Source organism: Castanea sativa, chromosome 5, assembly GCF_040712315.1.
Source record: "Castanea sativa cultivar Marrone di Chiusa Pesio chromosome 5, ASM4071231v1".
NCBI lineage: Eukaryota > Viridiplantae > Streptophyta > Magnoliopsida > Fagales > Fagaceae > Castanea > Castanea sativa.
Window position 1 is genome coordinate 42,973,637 of NC_134017.1, and position 15,642 is coordinate 42,989,278.

At 34.4% G+C, this 15,642-nt stretch overlaps 2 protein-coding genes and 1 pseudogene across 3 annotated transcripts; 2 read left to right on the plus strand and 1 right to left on the minus strand.

Moving 5' to 3' along the window:
* LOC142635236 (DNA (cytosine-5)-methyltransferase CMT3-like) overlaps positions 1-15,642 on the minus strand; it is a 101,981-nt pseudogene that overhangs the window by 58,499 nt on the left and 27,840 nt on the right.
* Positions 165-6,346, plus strand: LOC142633622 (OPA3-like protein). The gene is made up of 4 exons (XM_075807864.1): positions 165-588; positions 996-1,130; positions 4,044-4,130; positions 5,766-6,346. The coding sequence occupies exons 1-4, from the start codon at positions 460-462 to the stop codon at positions 5,922-5,924; spliced, it is 510 nt and encodes a 169-aa protein (XP_075663979.1). The 5' UTR covers positions 165-459; the 3' UTR covers positions 5,925-6,346.
* LOC142636276 (transcription factor VOZ1) lies at positions 10,225-14,611 on the plus strand. Of its 2 annotated transcripts, XM_075810437.1 has the most exons (6): positions 10,225-10,497; positions 10,987-11,253; positions 11,441-11,590; positions 12,912-13,434; positions 13,571-13,998; positions 14,270-14,480. In XM_075810437.1, the coding sequence occupies exons 2-6, from the start codon at positions 11,026-11,028 to the stop codon at positions 14,279-14,281; spliced, it is 1,341 nt and encodes a 446-aa protein (XP_075666552.1). In that variant the 5' UTR covers positions 10,225-10,497; positions 10,987-11,025; the 3' UTR covers positions 14,282-14,480. The 2 variants fall into 2 exon arrangements, with proteins under 2 accessions (XP_075666552.1, XP_075666551.1); XM_075810436.1 differs by having other exon boundaries at positions 13,571-14,611.

A 15,642-nucleotide genomic window follows, 5' to 3' on the forward strand; every position in this document is an offset into this window, starting at 1 on the left:
GGTAGACTCTAGAATTATCAGCTTTACATATTGCACTTTCACTTTCAAGTTTCACCCATCGAGTCATATACTCATATAGTTGAATGGGAGTCAACTAAAGGCAGAGAGAAAAATATGCTCACACATCACCCAAAAAACCCTTTACAATGGGTGCCTTCCCATCTGTCCCACACTTTCATTTCTAAATTCACATCACAAAATAAGTTTTGACAACCCCCAATTTCGTCAATGCCTTGTTCCATGTCCTCTTGACCTTCGCTTCTTCGCATCCTCTTCTGGCCTCTTCACCAAGAAAGCCGCCTTCTGATCCAGTCAAACCTCAACACCCAACATTGCTCAGCTCACGACCCTTTATATACCCACACTTTTTAAACATTTCCAAGCTCACAATTTTATTGAATTTCACACAGACCAAAGATCAAGCACTTGGTGCTCATTAACAATTTTGAAATTATAGTAATGGTACTCCCACTATTGAAGCTTGGGACGTTGGCCTTGAAGACTCTCAGCAAACCCGTGGCTAGCAGGTTGAAGCAACAAGCTGCGATTCATCCCAGGTTCCGCCAGTTAATCATCGATATGGCCCAGGTACTTAACTACGTTATCCCATATTTTTACCTTCACAAACACATTTCTAATCTCATTTTATCAACTGGGTGTTGATGTGTATCATTGTATCCATTTGAATATCATTGTGGGCATGAATATATGTAGTGAACATAAGGCCATTACTCATTCTGTTGAAATTTGAACTTATGAAAAGGAAATCTAGGAAATGTAATATCCATTTTTGAAGCTTCCATTTCATTTATGAGTTTGTGAATTAATTATAATTCACATATGCTATATGGGTCATATTCACAAACATCTAATTGTTTCATAGTTGCTTGTGATTTGATATTAGTTTTGTTGTCTGTATGTAAGAGAAAAAGAAGAAGAAGAGAAATTAACTGAGCTCTAAATGTGTTATTTTTTATGATGATGATTGGAATCAGAAAAACCATCGATTCACGACACAAATGCAAAGGCGCATATATGGTCATGCAACTGATGTCGAAATTCGCCCTTTGAATGAAGAGAAAGCTGTTCAAGCTGCTGTAGACCTTATTGGGGAACTCTTCGTCTTCTCGGTAACATTTATTTACCTGTTTGCATATTATAACAATGAGTGATGTTACTACTACTACTACTACAAATTTTACTAAATAAAATTGATGTATCAACTTCATACACAAAACAAAAAAAAAATCTATTATGTTGTGGATGTGGCACCAATTACATTCATTGCCACGTCAATTTGTAGGTCTTTTGTAGTAAAATTGTTAGATATTATAGCATTTTCATATAAGAATTCCCCTAACTCTTTTGCTCTCATAAAAAAAAAAGAGGGTAATATTAGAACTTGGCCACTGAAGTATGTTTTTGGGCTTGTGCTATTCTGTATACTCTTGTATATGTATGCATTTTTCATTTTATATACAAGCCAAGGTATATTCCTTATAATAAATGTATTTGCACTTTTGTCTGCTGCTTTATCATGACCAAATAGCCTATAGAAAGTTATAGAAAAATGGTACTATGCGTTATTGTTACCCAATGTCTTGAAATGCAGCTAATATGAAGAGCAGTAAAGTATTAGAATGACTTAAGAAATGCCTTGAATCAAACTAACTAATATTGTGATCAGATGTGCATGATGATATGGGTTTGTGGAATATAATGTGAGGAGTGAATCTCAATAGGCCAATTCTAAAACAATGAAAGGATTTGGGGTTTTGAGTGATAGCTCAATGGTACTAGCACCATCTATGGTGCCTAGTGTTTTGGATTCAAACCCCCCCCCCCCCCCCTCCCTTTACCTAGCCAAAAAACTAAGAGAAAGGATTTGTTTGGGGAAATTTGATTACTGAATATAAAAGCAACACAATTTAAATCTGACAACACTCTATATGGTTGACTTCAAATTTATTTGAAATATGATCCTTTCCTTTCTTTGTATCACATTGGAAGGTGAGTTTTGGGCATGAGGATGACAAAAGTGAAGGGACTTGTGTTCACAGGATGCATAGAGAATTTCACTACTCAGATTTAGGACTTGATCATTAGGTGATTGGGTAACACAAATATATAGCTGAAACACAAGGCCTGTGTTACATTGCAATTGAAGTTGCCTTGTTTAGTATATGAGAAACATTTCCATGAAAATCTTTGTTATAGCTGACTTGATTTTCCTGTGACCTTATACCCGACTGGTAGAAAATAAAAACTTTTAGTTTTATTTTTATTAATGGTTAAATTAATATTATTGAGGTATTCATGCATTGTTTACATATAAAAGAAAGTAGTGTGGTTGAGCCTGCTATTTTCCACAGCCTTTCTGGCTAGAGTTTGAACTGTAAAATAACGTTTTGTTTAATGTAAGAGAAATTCCACCGCTTGGATGAGAACAAAGAAGCTTAATAATGTTTTCCAATCTTCCAACTATATATGCAATTCTCTTTTGTTTGTAATACATAATGTGTATAACACAGTAATTGTTTGTTATATTCAAATTAATAAATCTCTCAGATTTTTTTTATTGACAAATTACACACGCATCTGGTGGGTTTTGAACCCCCGACCCCAACCTCCATCCCATTATTATGGGAGATGGAAGTTCTAGTTGAGCAATATCTCATTGGCAATACATGTCTTAGATTTTGAGTTATTTATTGACAAATTACACACGCACCTGGTGGGTTTTGAACCCACAACCCCAACCTCCATCCCATTATTATGGGAGATGGAAGTTCTAGTTGAGCAATATCTCATTGGCAATACATGTCTTAGATTTTGAGTTACAATATAGATGCTTTTCCCTTTTCTTTAACGTGCATTGCCATCACCACTTATTTATTCATTTTTTTTTAACTTGAACTGAATCACTTCCAATTTGTGCTTATCAACTACCAAATTTGAATTATTTGTGATGCGTTAGGATTACACTAGGAATTGTCCTACCTTTTTGTGTCGCTCTTGGATGTTGTATTTCAACACAAAGATGGTTTTGATTAATACCTAAAAGTTGAATAATTCGGTCCTTGCAAATATCTCGATTCCTGGTTGGTGGTCACTTTTTGTTTTTGTTTTTGGAATTTTTCATCCAAATTAGTGAATCAAATGCATTTCCACCTTTTGAAAATAGATGAACTGAAAAATTCATCTTTCTTTTGGGTAAATTGTTTTTATACTGACTTGTAAAATTGAACACAAAGATGGTTTTGATTAATATCTAAAAGTTGAATAATTCTGTCCTTGCAAATATCTCGATTCCTGGTTGGTGGTCACTTTTTGTTTTTGCTTTTGGAATTTTTCATCCAAATTAGTGAATCAAATGCATTTCCACCTTTGGAAAATAGATGAACTGAAAAATTCATCTTTCTTTTGGGTAAAATTGTTTTTATACTGACTTGTAAAGTTGAAATGATGCACTATGATTGGTTACTGCCTACAATTTCATGATTCTTAATTGTAAAGCATTTGTTTTCTACCCATCCAAGGTGGTATCTATCTGACCACAGGGGAAAAAAAACACCACTTTTGCATGCATTGTATTTAATATATAGAGGGCCTTTGTAATTTGTACGTATAGGGGACAAAAATGTCAATTATCTAATACATACATACATACATATATTTAACACATACAAATTGAATCCTCATCTCACAAAAAGCCAATTATATATCTATAGATATATTATTGACTTATCAAAAATAAATTTTTTGCTTATCAAAAAAGATATAGATTATTTTGGGATTAAGGGTCTGTTTGGGATTTACTTATCTTGCTGAAACTAAAAACTTTTTGTTGAAAATACTATAGATAAAGGTAAAAGTTAGCTAAATTAGTACAATGAGACGTATAAATAGTACAAAAAAGGGCAGTAGGCCCACGAATAGTAGCAAAAATAAACTGAATAGTAAAATAAGTTGGCAAAAATAATTTTTGCCAAACACGCACTAAGGCTTTGTTGTTTTTCATGATCTAATTTCTGCCTATATAGGTTGCAGGAGTTGCTGTGATCTTAGAGGTGCAAAGAAGTGCTAGATCAGAAGCCAGAAAGGAGGAAGTACGCAAACAAGAACTTGAGGTGATATGGCAATACTCATCTTTATTAGTGAAACTTAATTCATGTGTTTAGTTCATTTGGTCTAATGAGATATCTGGAGTTCTTTCAAGAGATGGTCATGCACCCAATAAAATATATATTGATAGGCTTCTTGAGATGTCATTAGATATTTTTAGTAGAGTTCTGAATGTCTTTCTTTATTTTTTATTTTATTTAATAATGGTAAGTTACACTCGCACCCAATAGGTGTTGAACTTCACTGTCCATCCCATTTTGATGTGAGGAGGAAGTGCCATTTGAGATGGTATACACTACGGTTAAATATCAAATATTGATAATTATTAACACTTCGCTTTTCTTCCCACTTCCTCTTCTTTATGTCAGTAAATCTTCAAATTAAATTATCAAGGAAAACTAACTAGACTAAAGTAAAGTAAAGTAATCCAATTTTCCTAATTATCTAGGATTTCAAGAGACCAATCTAAAATTAGTTTCTTGCTTTAGGTTTCACATAGAACAATTTTGCTTTAAGAAATTGGCCAAACAGATACTTTTTGTGTTGCTCACAGCAGAATTTTGTTTTAATGGAGGTTTGCTGCCATCATTCTACAGTAAGAAAAATATCAGGGTCAAACAGAATTAGTTTCTTGCATTAGGGTATCATATAGAACAATTTTGCTTTTAGAAATAGGCCAAACAGATAGTGATTGTATTGCTCACAGCAGGATTTTGTTTTAATGGAGACTTGCTGCCATCATTCTACAGTTAAAAAAAAAATCAGGGTCGTGTAGCAATGTTGTTTTCCTCACAAGTTGTTTTGTGAATCCTGCACATTATATAATAACTGTACCAACTGGGAAGCTCTATTTGGAGATGAGCTAGACATTCTATAGCTTCACGATATATAATAAACCTTACTGACTGGCAAGCTCTAGATTGATTAGTGGATATCATCTGGCAGTGCTAAGAAGCACTGTCTAGAGAAGAGCTGAACTGAGGTTGTGATAGACTAGTACAAATGAAACTTCATGATTGGATATTTAGGGGTTTCAAAAATATCATGATATGACTTTCACTTCTGTCTTTCAGATAGAATCAATTCCAATATTCTCCACTACTTTTAACATTCCCATTATTAATTAGTACATTTCTATTGCTCTAAGAATGCATATAGTTTTGAGACAATGAATCTTCTTTTTAAAAGTTTGCTATGAGATGCTACTTATCAAAAAAAAAAAAAAGTTTGCTATGAGATGTTATATCAACACTTTCTTTGAATTTTTGTAAGAAAATGTGCTATTTTTCTTTTTCTTTTCTGGGAGAGAGAAAGCAAAAGGGGGGGGGGGTGTTGAAAAGAATTAAGCTAATATACTTAACAATCTGTGGATGAAGACAACAATTGGAAGGAAGACTTTACAATGGTTGTTACCATCCTGCATTTCAGTGGAAGATATACTATGGAACTCAACTGTTAAAGAAATTGGAAGTTGTTAAAAGAATTTGTGTCATTTCTGGAAAAATGTTATAGTAAATTATAGTTGTACAGACACCAAAATATTACTGCTGCCTGTTTTGTGGTTCTTGGCAGCAAGATAAGCATAAATAAATTTCTAAATTGTGACTAAATTACATGTCCCTTTGTTCACTTTTTACCAGAAAATGAGGCAAAGAGATGAAGATATAGCTAGAGAAGTAGAACTCCTTAAGCAAAAACTTGAGGAACTGGAGCAGATTGCCAAGGGACGAGGACTCAGTGGTATGTTTAACTTCAAACAGACTAATACAGAAAATGAAAAGCCAGCTAAACCAGCTTGATCTAAGCACGAGTCTTCAAATAATTACAGATTGGAACAACTTCAGATTAATTGAATAGTTCTCCCTCAGCAAAGGAAAGCTTTAAAAAAAAAAAAAATTTTTCCCATTCTTTTGACCTTGGGTCATCTTTTCAGATTGAGATCTAGCTTTGCTTACCCCATTTGTAAATGAATAGTGAATACTATCAAAACTGAGGTTCTGTTTGTTCTGCTGGAAAATAAAATGAATGAATACAGTTGCGCTGTCAACTAAGATGTGTTTGTATAATTGTATTGGTGGAAAATGGAAAATAGAAAAGCAGCTAAATCAGCTTGATTTAAGCACCGGATTCTTCCAAATTTTGTAGCACAATTTCTAATTAATTGAAATATTGAATAGTTCTCATCCCTCAGCAAGGCAAAGCTTTTTGCTTTTTTGCTTTCTTTTGACCTTGGGTCATCTTTTCATTTACTCTTGGCTTCATCTACACCATTTGTAAACAAATACTATCAAAACTGTGGTTCTCTTTGTACTTTGTATTGCTGGAAAGCGAAATGAAGGAATACAGAAGGGCTGTCCATTGAAGCATGTTAAGTGATATATCATATGAATTAGATGAGATGTCTAACTAAATAATTATATTTGTAGCAACATTTTCCCCCTTTGAATATTACACTATTTCAGTATTTCTCCCCATGCCCACCCCGTGCGCTCGCATGCATACAGATATATGCAGATATACACGCACATGCAGACATGCACATGTGCATGTATGTATGCTGGAGGTGCAAGAGCTATTGATTCAATTGTATAGCAAGCTTAGACCAACTAAGTTTGAGTGCCAAGCCTTGTTGCTCCAGTTAGTTTGCATGACAAGACATTGTTCTTTCTATGCACTTGGTTGAGAAAGGGAAATCTGTATTTGTTCTTTTATGAGCCATCCGGAGAGCAGGTATTTCTAATTGATTCTCTCATTTGTACTCAACCCAAAAAAAAAAAAAGAAACAAAAAAAAAAATTGATTCTGTCATATCCATCAATTCCTTTTCCTATTTATACATACGTAGCTCGTTTCTGCCTTTATTTTTTTTAATAAACACCAAGCCTCTTGAGTGAGTCTTGACAACATACATGCGAACTATGTGTGTCTTGGTGATAATATGCCCCACTTTGTTCCGTACCAGTGGACTTTTTTTATTGACTCTACAATATGGAGACAACTAGCTAAGGTTTTCATAACGAGGAATGTGATGTCAAAAGTGTATATAAATATATATATATATATATATATATATATATATATATATATATATATGTAGGAATGTATGTATGTATGGGGAGAGAGAGAGTAATGCTACATGCACAAACTATTTTATAACATTTTTACAAAATATTAATGCAGCTAATCTCTTATTAGTTTTTATTTAGGCCCATCATTAATATCATTTTTTCCTTTGCCAGTAATTACTCACTACATCAACAATTTGTAAAATTTTTTGTAAAATCATTTGTATATATATATATATATCAAGGCAAGAAAAAAAAAAAGGGTAAATAATTGGATTTAGACCACAGATCTTTAAGTTATCCATAAAGTTATCTAATTCGTCTTTTTTTATTTTGGATTAAAGACGAAAGATGATTTCCGTATTTTGTGATTTGAAATTGAATGGTTTTCATTGGCAGATATACCACGTTCTCTCTATTCTCTAATCTATTTGGTTTGAGTATTTAAATAATAGAAGGAATATGGATAATTTTTTATTTTTGGATAATAATCTGTATAACCTTACTTTTTAAAGTCTATGCATATATATCACGAATGGGTGTCGACAATAAAAGGAATCTGATGGATGGTAGTGGATTTGCTCTTTATACCTTCCTTGCTCCTCTCATTTTTCACTTTATCACCCTCAAGAAAAGAAAAGAAAAAAATGTTTTTATTTATTTATTTTGTTGTTAGTGGAACTGTGGAAAGGCAAAAGGAAATAGTTGCCTGGTTGGGTTTTGCTTCTCTCAAATTAATCAGCTGTTTTACTTTTGTTTAGTGCCCAATTTCACTTTACCAAGTCAAGATTTCAGATGGGTTTGGAATCTTGCATCTGATTAGTTCCTCCAAAATATTAATTAATGGGTTTTGCTTCTCTCAAACTAATTAGTACTAGTAATTAACTGTTCATTTTGAGAAATAGTTAGGTATTTAAAAGCTCTTGGCACCCTTATTAGCCAAAATGAAGAAATAAGTTGTATATTTTTGTTGATTAGTCCCCACATAAATATTGGTTAATATCATTTGACTAAGTAACAATGATTTCTTTTTTTTCTCCTTACAAAAGGTAGAGTGGGGGACTTGAATCCATCTTTCACTTCGTGGAAAAAATCGAATCGTATCACTATAGTCTCATATAAATTATTTTTGAGAATGTATCACAAGAAAGATAGACTTATTATAACTTTTAATACAAAAAAAAATATAGTCTCATGTCATGTGATTTTATGGACCATAAAATTGTGAAGCTGAAAGTTAAAAAAAGGCCACGATCATTAAAACTAATGCATTTCAACTAGGCAGTGATCTTATCAAATTGTTTACAACTTATTATTTCTTCTTCTCTGGATTAATACAATTACAATCCGTATGATTTATTCTTAAAATACGGAGCTACATGTATTTCATAACTTGTTAATGTCAGAGTTGGACTCAAATCCAACTTGATTGGGCTACAAATGCAATTGATCAACTAGAAGAAAGAGCCTTTGAAGACTCAGCCAAAAACTTGACTCGTATGGGTTTGAAAAAAAGTAAAAATTGCACAAAGATGAAATTTGGAGAATAATAATAAAGTAAACTAGACAATAAAGTTCTTGGTCTTATCAGAATTTATTTTCCTGTTTGCAAAGTAACGAAGACGACGTATTTGCTGAATTCAGCCTCGTTGATTAATCAAGCCTTGTAGACCTAATTTACAATTTTGATTCGAGTACATATTCCTCTTACAGTTGGTGGTTTGTGAGAAAATTTGGGAATATTATCTAAAGTGAAATTCATGAATTTTTGTTTGACTGACATTGTTTGGAAAATAAACCACTGAACAGGGATTAATATATTTAGTTGGTTTCATAACATTGTTTAAGAATTGTTTAGGAAAATTCATATTTTTATATTATTTGTTTAATAAGAAAACGCGAGAAAGAAATAGAAAGTGAAATTTTGAATATTATTATTTTAGAATGGATGTAATAAGGACAAAATAATCTTTTTGTTAAGTGTAATCTTAATAATTTATGCTCACACACACTTATCACATTATCAAATACCTTCACAATTGACCAAATTGAAACACTAATCACAAAGAATTTTTATTTTTATTTTTTGTTTTCAGAAGAAATCATCACAAGGAAATTAATAGGTGTAACTAAGCACACAACAAGAGTGGTAATTGTAATGATCATTTTTCTAATTCTATTATGAGATCAATTAATATGCTTTTGGTTAAGGTAACCAAAAAAAGAAAAAATGCAAAAGAGCATTTGATCTAAAAACATCCTCAATTAACGGGTCAGAAAGCAAAGTTTGAGAAAAATCTTGCAGACAACCATGATGGGAATTCACTAACCCTTTTTGATTTACAAAGACATTGCAATTGCATATGTTCTAATCTTTAAATAATGTTTGAAAAGGCCATCAACATCTCATTAGAGAAAAAACAAAACACCAAAAAAGGAAAACTAAAAGATAATGATGTCTCAAAGAACAGCAATTCAGCCAACTCCAAACTCTCATGCTGATAAGTGGACCAAAAAAGCTTGACAAATTTTTACTAATTATTACATTTTTGTTTAATAAAATAAAAAAGACAGGTAGTAGTAGTAGTAGTACCATGAATGAAAGTTTTGAGGTTGAAAATGAAAAAGCACAAAAATTACGGGCTGAGTGTCTGACAGATCATCACGTTTCCTTATCACACGAAACCCCGAAATTCCCAAAACAGCCCCAATAACTACCAGTTATATCAGTTACAACACAAAGATTCAACCCGTAATTTTATCAAATCCCAAGGGCAAATAATAGCAGCAGTTGTAGTAGTAACAAGACAAGAACAAATGCTACTACTTTAGCTTTTGCCGCGTCCACATTGCTTTGCTCCCAGAGCAGAGGAGAGGACTACGTTGTAGTGTCAAGTGTGTGTGTGTGTTGTTACACTCTCTATCACTGTGCATAAAATTTAATTAATTTTTGTTTAAAAAGAAAAAAAATTAGCTTTTTGATTTGGAAATTAGGTATCAGAAAATTTATAAAGAAAAAAAATAAAAGAAAGAAAGAAGCTTTGGATGTGAGCATCTTTTTTTTTTTTTTTTTTTCGACGAGCCTAGTCTAGTCTTCTCGAATATTTTGCTTTTTCTCTTTTCTTTTCTCTCTTGTCTCTTAAAATTTCCTACCACTTTAACTCTTATAGTTATATTTCTCAGAGCTGGAGAGGTAGAGATAGAGAGAGAGAGAGTCTGTGAGAGTTGGATCTCTTCTGAATTAAGTTTTCAACTCCTTTTCTTTCTTTTTTGGATAACGATCAGCTAAAGGGTTCTCTCTGTATCTGGTATATTACTTTTCTTTTCTTTTCTTTTTTTTGTTTTGGATCATATCTGTGTTAATATATGTCTATTGCTGTATTCAGCTAAATTCATTTCAAATTTTGGTGCTTTTCTTTTTGAGTGAATTTCTGTTAATTTTGTTGGGGGGTTTTGGTTACTAAATTTTGAGTTTTTTCTTTTTTGGTGGGTTGGTTTTAATCAATTAGCATCGTTTCTACAGAGAATTACTTTACTATTTCTTGGATTTTTCTTTGGTAAAGTTGTGCTAATCACACATGTCTGATTTGAAATGATATGGGGTGTTTAAGAGTGTTTGTTTTTTTGGTTGAAATGGACTAACTTTTTTTTTACCCCCCTCTCTCTCTCTCTGGGGATTTATGTTCATTATACTGATAAATATGCTTTTAAACTGTGTGTAATTGGGTTGCTCTTTTGATCTAAAGTTTCATTGGTTTTGATGTGAAATTGGGTTTGTTTTGTTTTGTGGATTGCAGGGCTTTGCAGTGAACTAAGGTTGGAGAGGGGATTTTGCAATGGGGAAGGGTTCAAAGAGCAACTGTAGGTCTACATCACATAAGCTATTCAAGGATAAGGCGAAGAACCGGGTTGATGACCTGCAAGGGATGTTCATGGATTTGCAGTTTGCTAGGAAGGAAAGTCGCACGGTTGATGTTGCTGTGCTTGAGGAGCAAGTCCATCAGATGCTTCGTGAGTGGAAATCCGAGCTCAATGAGCCCTCTCCAGCTTCATCTTTGCAACAAGTTAGTATTTGTATTGAATTTGTTAACCTTTTGATTTATCTTGAAGTACATATATAAATTCGTATGTAATATATGTATATGTATTGAAACAAGTACATTGTGTGTGAATTAAGAATTCGTGATATTAATGCTTGAATATCGATTGGCATGATTGTGAAATCTTTGGTCTTTGTGTGATAATGTATAGGGTGGTAGTCTTGGGTCGTTCTCCTCGGATATCTGTCGTCTATTGCAGCTTTGTGAGGAGGAAGATGATGCCACTAGTCCATTAGCTGCACCGAAGCCTGAGCCTAATGATCAAAGTGTGCAAGTTGGAGGTGATGTGGTCTTTCAAGAAGTAGGTTTTCTGAACTTTATGATGACTCTTGTTATGTTCTGTGTGTTTTATGTGAGTTTTGCTAATTACGAGTTTAGGATCAGCTTGGATTTGTTAATATGTGACTTTGGATGTAAGACATTAATCGGACTATGAGATATAAAAGGAAAGGGAGGGCTAAGGACTTGCTCTCTTTTGATCCTGTTTAATAATTAAGATCCTTAACATTATGGTAGCTGAACATTGGGATAGCAAAGGGGTGGAGCTGGTTGGGATGTGCGGGGGGAGGTATTTTGCCATCCTTAACTAGATGGTGCTGTTGTATATTAGAGTACGAGTGATGAGAGAGGAGGGAGGGGCGGTAGTGAGAGTATTGAAAGAGAGAGAGATGACAGCTTTGAGCGATGATTATAAGATGTGTATAAATTATAAGGGCTCATGCTCAATGAACTGAGATGAGCTTCAGCTTGCTTTTTTTTTTTTTTTTTGAAATGAAACTTCAGCTTGTTTTAAGAATTTCACTTTCGTTGGTTTTGGCATATTAATAGGATCAAGTAGGCGTGTGGATATAATCTGGTAGTTATCAGAAGTGGGATTGCTCAATATAATATCATTCAAAGCTTGATGGTTGTTCATGCCTAATTTTGAGGTTCCAGCTATTAACTATAGGGAACATGGGGAATTTGACAATTTCAATGACACTAAGGAATAGAAGTTATGAGAATAATAGTGGAGAAGAGACTTTACAACGATCATTCGTTTTCTTGAGCTTTAATAAATGAGATTGACCTGGATGTGCCTGCTTTTTTTTTTTGGGGGGGGGGGGGGGGTGTGGGGGGACATGTGGCAATAAGTGGGACCTAGTTAGCAGGCCTCACTGACCCTAGGGCGTGGAATTTGGTTTGGCTCACCATATTGGAAAGTTCGACCTTCATAAAATCTATCATAATGTGATTGAAACAATTATCTGTGCAGGTTCCTAGATCTGTCACTCAAAGCATTTGTTTAGGTTAGGTTTATGTCATTGTGTGGAATGCTTTCAACTTGCTTAATACTATACTGGTGAACCTAGAACTATGGTGGTTGTTTTTTAATCCTTCCAATGAAAAGAAATCACTACACATGATATAAGGGGGCAGAAAATTATGCTGTAAGTGAACTCTTTTAGCTAGCATATTTATGCTTTGGTTTTTACTGTGATTGTGTTCTATTATTAATATTTTCGTTCATAAGTTTCATTGTATACATTTTTTTATACGCTTACCAATACTATTTTCTATTGCAACACGTCACTAGGTTTGAAAATGAGCATTCACTTATAATTGTAATTGATATGTTGCAGGGATTTAATGTGAATCAGGGGCAACAGGACCATAGTTTTCCATTGATTGGTGAATGCAAAAATCCCTCTTCAGAAGTTCGTGATATGGCAGTTAATAACTTGGAAGGGGCTACTCAGGTGGACTATAATCAGTTTGATTTGCAACCAGATTTTGAACACAACTTCTATTCTGGTATTAATGGTACGGGTTTGTCTGCGGAGGATGCAGTTCCTCATACTTCTAGTTATCTCCCAAGTATATGCCCTCCACCTTCTGCTTTCTTAGGCCCAAAATGTGCTCTTTGGGATTGTCCAAGGCCTGCTCAAGGCATGGAATGGTGTCAAGATTATTGCAGTAGCTTTCATGCTGCTTTAGCATGGAATGAAGGTCCACCTGGCATGGGTCCTGTTCTAAGACCTGGAGGCATTGGCTTAAAGGATGCTCTGCTTTTTTCTGCTCTTAGTGCAAAGGCACAAGGAAAAGATGTTGGTATCCCAGAATGTGAGGGAGCCGCAACTGCAAAGTCTCCATGGAATGCGCCTGGTAGGTTTTTTTTTTTTTTTTCCTTATCCTCTCTCAATTTGTTACTAGTCATTTATAATAGTTGGAACTGAGTACATTCTAAACTCAGATGACATTCTTTCTAAGTTGATTAGTTAATTCTGCTATATGCTTGCAGAACTCTTTGATCTTTCAGTTCTGGATGGTGAAACAATTAGGGAATGGCTCTTTTTTGATAAGCCTCGAAGAGCATTTGAGAGTGGGAACAGAAAGCAAAGGTCGCTGCCAGATTACAGCGGGCGTGGTTGGCATGAGTCAAGGAAGCAAGTGATGAATGAATTTGGAGGCCTGAAGAGATCCTACTATATGGATCCACAACCACTTAACCATTTTGAGTGGCACCTCTATGAATATGAGATCAATAAGTGTGATGCTTGTGCTTTGTATAGATTGGAACTGAAACTTGTTGATGGGAAGAAGAACTCCAAAGGAAAGATAACCAATGATTCAGTTGCTGATCTGCAGAAGCAGATGGGAAGGCTCTCTGCTGAATTTCCATCTGATAATAAGCGCTCTGTGAAGGGGAGGGCCAAGGTTAATGCAAAGGTTAGTGTTGGAAGTGTTTATCCCGTTCCAAATCGAATGGCACCAACAAATGGGACATATGAGTATGGGGTAAACACACCATATGACTATCTTGTGGACAACATAAATGAATATTACCTGACGTAATCGAGGAAACTTGGATGGATGTAGAACAAGCTGCGTGCTGTTTAGTTACATTAGGCAGTCTTGGAGTTTATGTTTTGCACTTTTCTCTTCAGTCGTTCGGTCTTCAATAACATGAAACAAAGCTCATTATTTTTGCCATTTGCAGAATTGTGAATAGCTCATTCTCACATGACGTGCTGTATTCGACTTTCCCAGATACTGGAGCTTATTTCTAACTTCTGGAAGATGGTGACAAACAGGGAAAATGGGTGCGCTTTACCCTAGCCCATTTTTATAACTAATTGTGATATGTTGAACGCTAGAGACCATTTACTTTCGCCAATACTGGAATAGGTGGTTGCATGTTATTGCTATAATATGTGTCATATTATGTGTTTTTGAGGGTAAGCCAATGATATTAGTCCTTAGGCAAGCCACTCAAAAGGCAGGCTGCAACATGTAATGTGGAAAGTTGCTGCTGGTATATAATATTTATCTATTTAGCCGATGTTGAAGGATCTCTCTTTAGTTTTCTTACCATGATCATTCAAAAATTTGTAGATGAATGTCGTTTTCAATGTTACTGTTGGTCTCTACAATTCATGGGGAGGGAGTTGGACTCTTATGACTAAAGTATTAAATTTTGGCATATATCACCATCTGGTCAAGAATTTCACTTGCCTACTATGTAATCCAGTAATGTAGTCTTTGATCAGGTTACATGCAAAAGCAAAAACACTGATGCAACTTCGTTTGTTTCGATAGAAAACACAAAATGTTTTCTAGAAGATAACCAATGTTCTGGAAAGCAATTTTCAGAAAGTTGACTTGTTTTGTTGGTAGTCAATGAGAATTGTATTGGAAAGAAAGTGAAGTTACAGAAACTCTCCATGTACACAGGAAGTGTACTGAACTACAGGAAGCTTATGACTAGCAAAAAGTACATAAGGAGAGCAAAAAAGAGAGTTTTAGATCCACGAGAATGTTCTTCCCCTGAAAAGTTATTGACGATTTCACTGCTCCAAATGGTCCACCACAACTCCACAAGCACAATGATATGACCCCCATATAATTGTTGCCCGTGACGACTAAGGCCCTGTTTGGATATGTGGTTTTAACATATATTTTCACATTTTAAACAACTTTACACGCATTTTAACACATTTTTTCATCCATACATATATCAAAAACACTCAAACAACATTACTCAAACTCCTCTACCAAACGGGCCCTAAAAATCCCTCCTCCTCAACACTCCAACAGTTCCACCATGTGCTGTGGCAGTACCCAAGAAGTGCCAAACAAACGAAACTCCGAAGGTCGCTTACATGCAATGAATGAGCAAATGGTCCACCTATTTTTCAGAAAACTTTTTTTTTTTTGGTTTTTACAGTGTTCCTCAAAGTTTTCAACCAAAGATTAATCACTATTCGTGCTAAGTAGGCCCACAAAGGAGTAAAACGCTAGACCAGAAAATTCTTTTCAAAGTGTAGGTAACAAAACTTAAACTAGGAATAACAAGACTTGAACTAGAGAGCA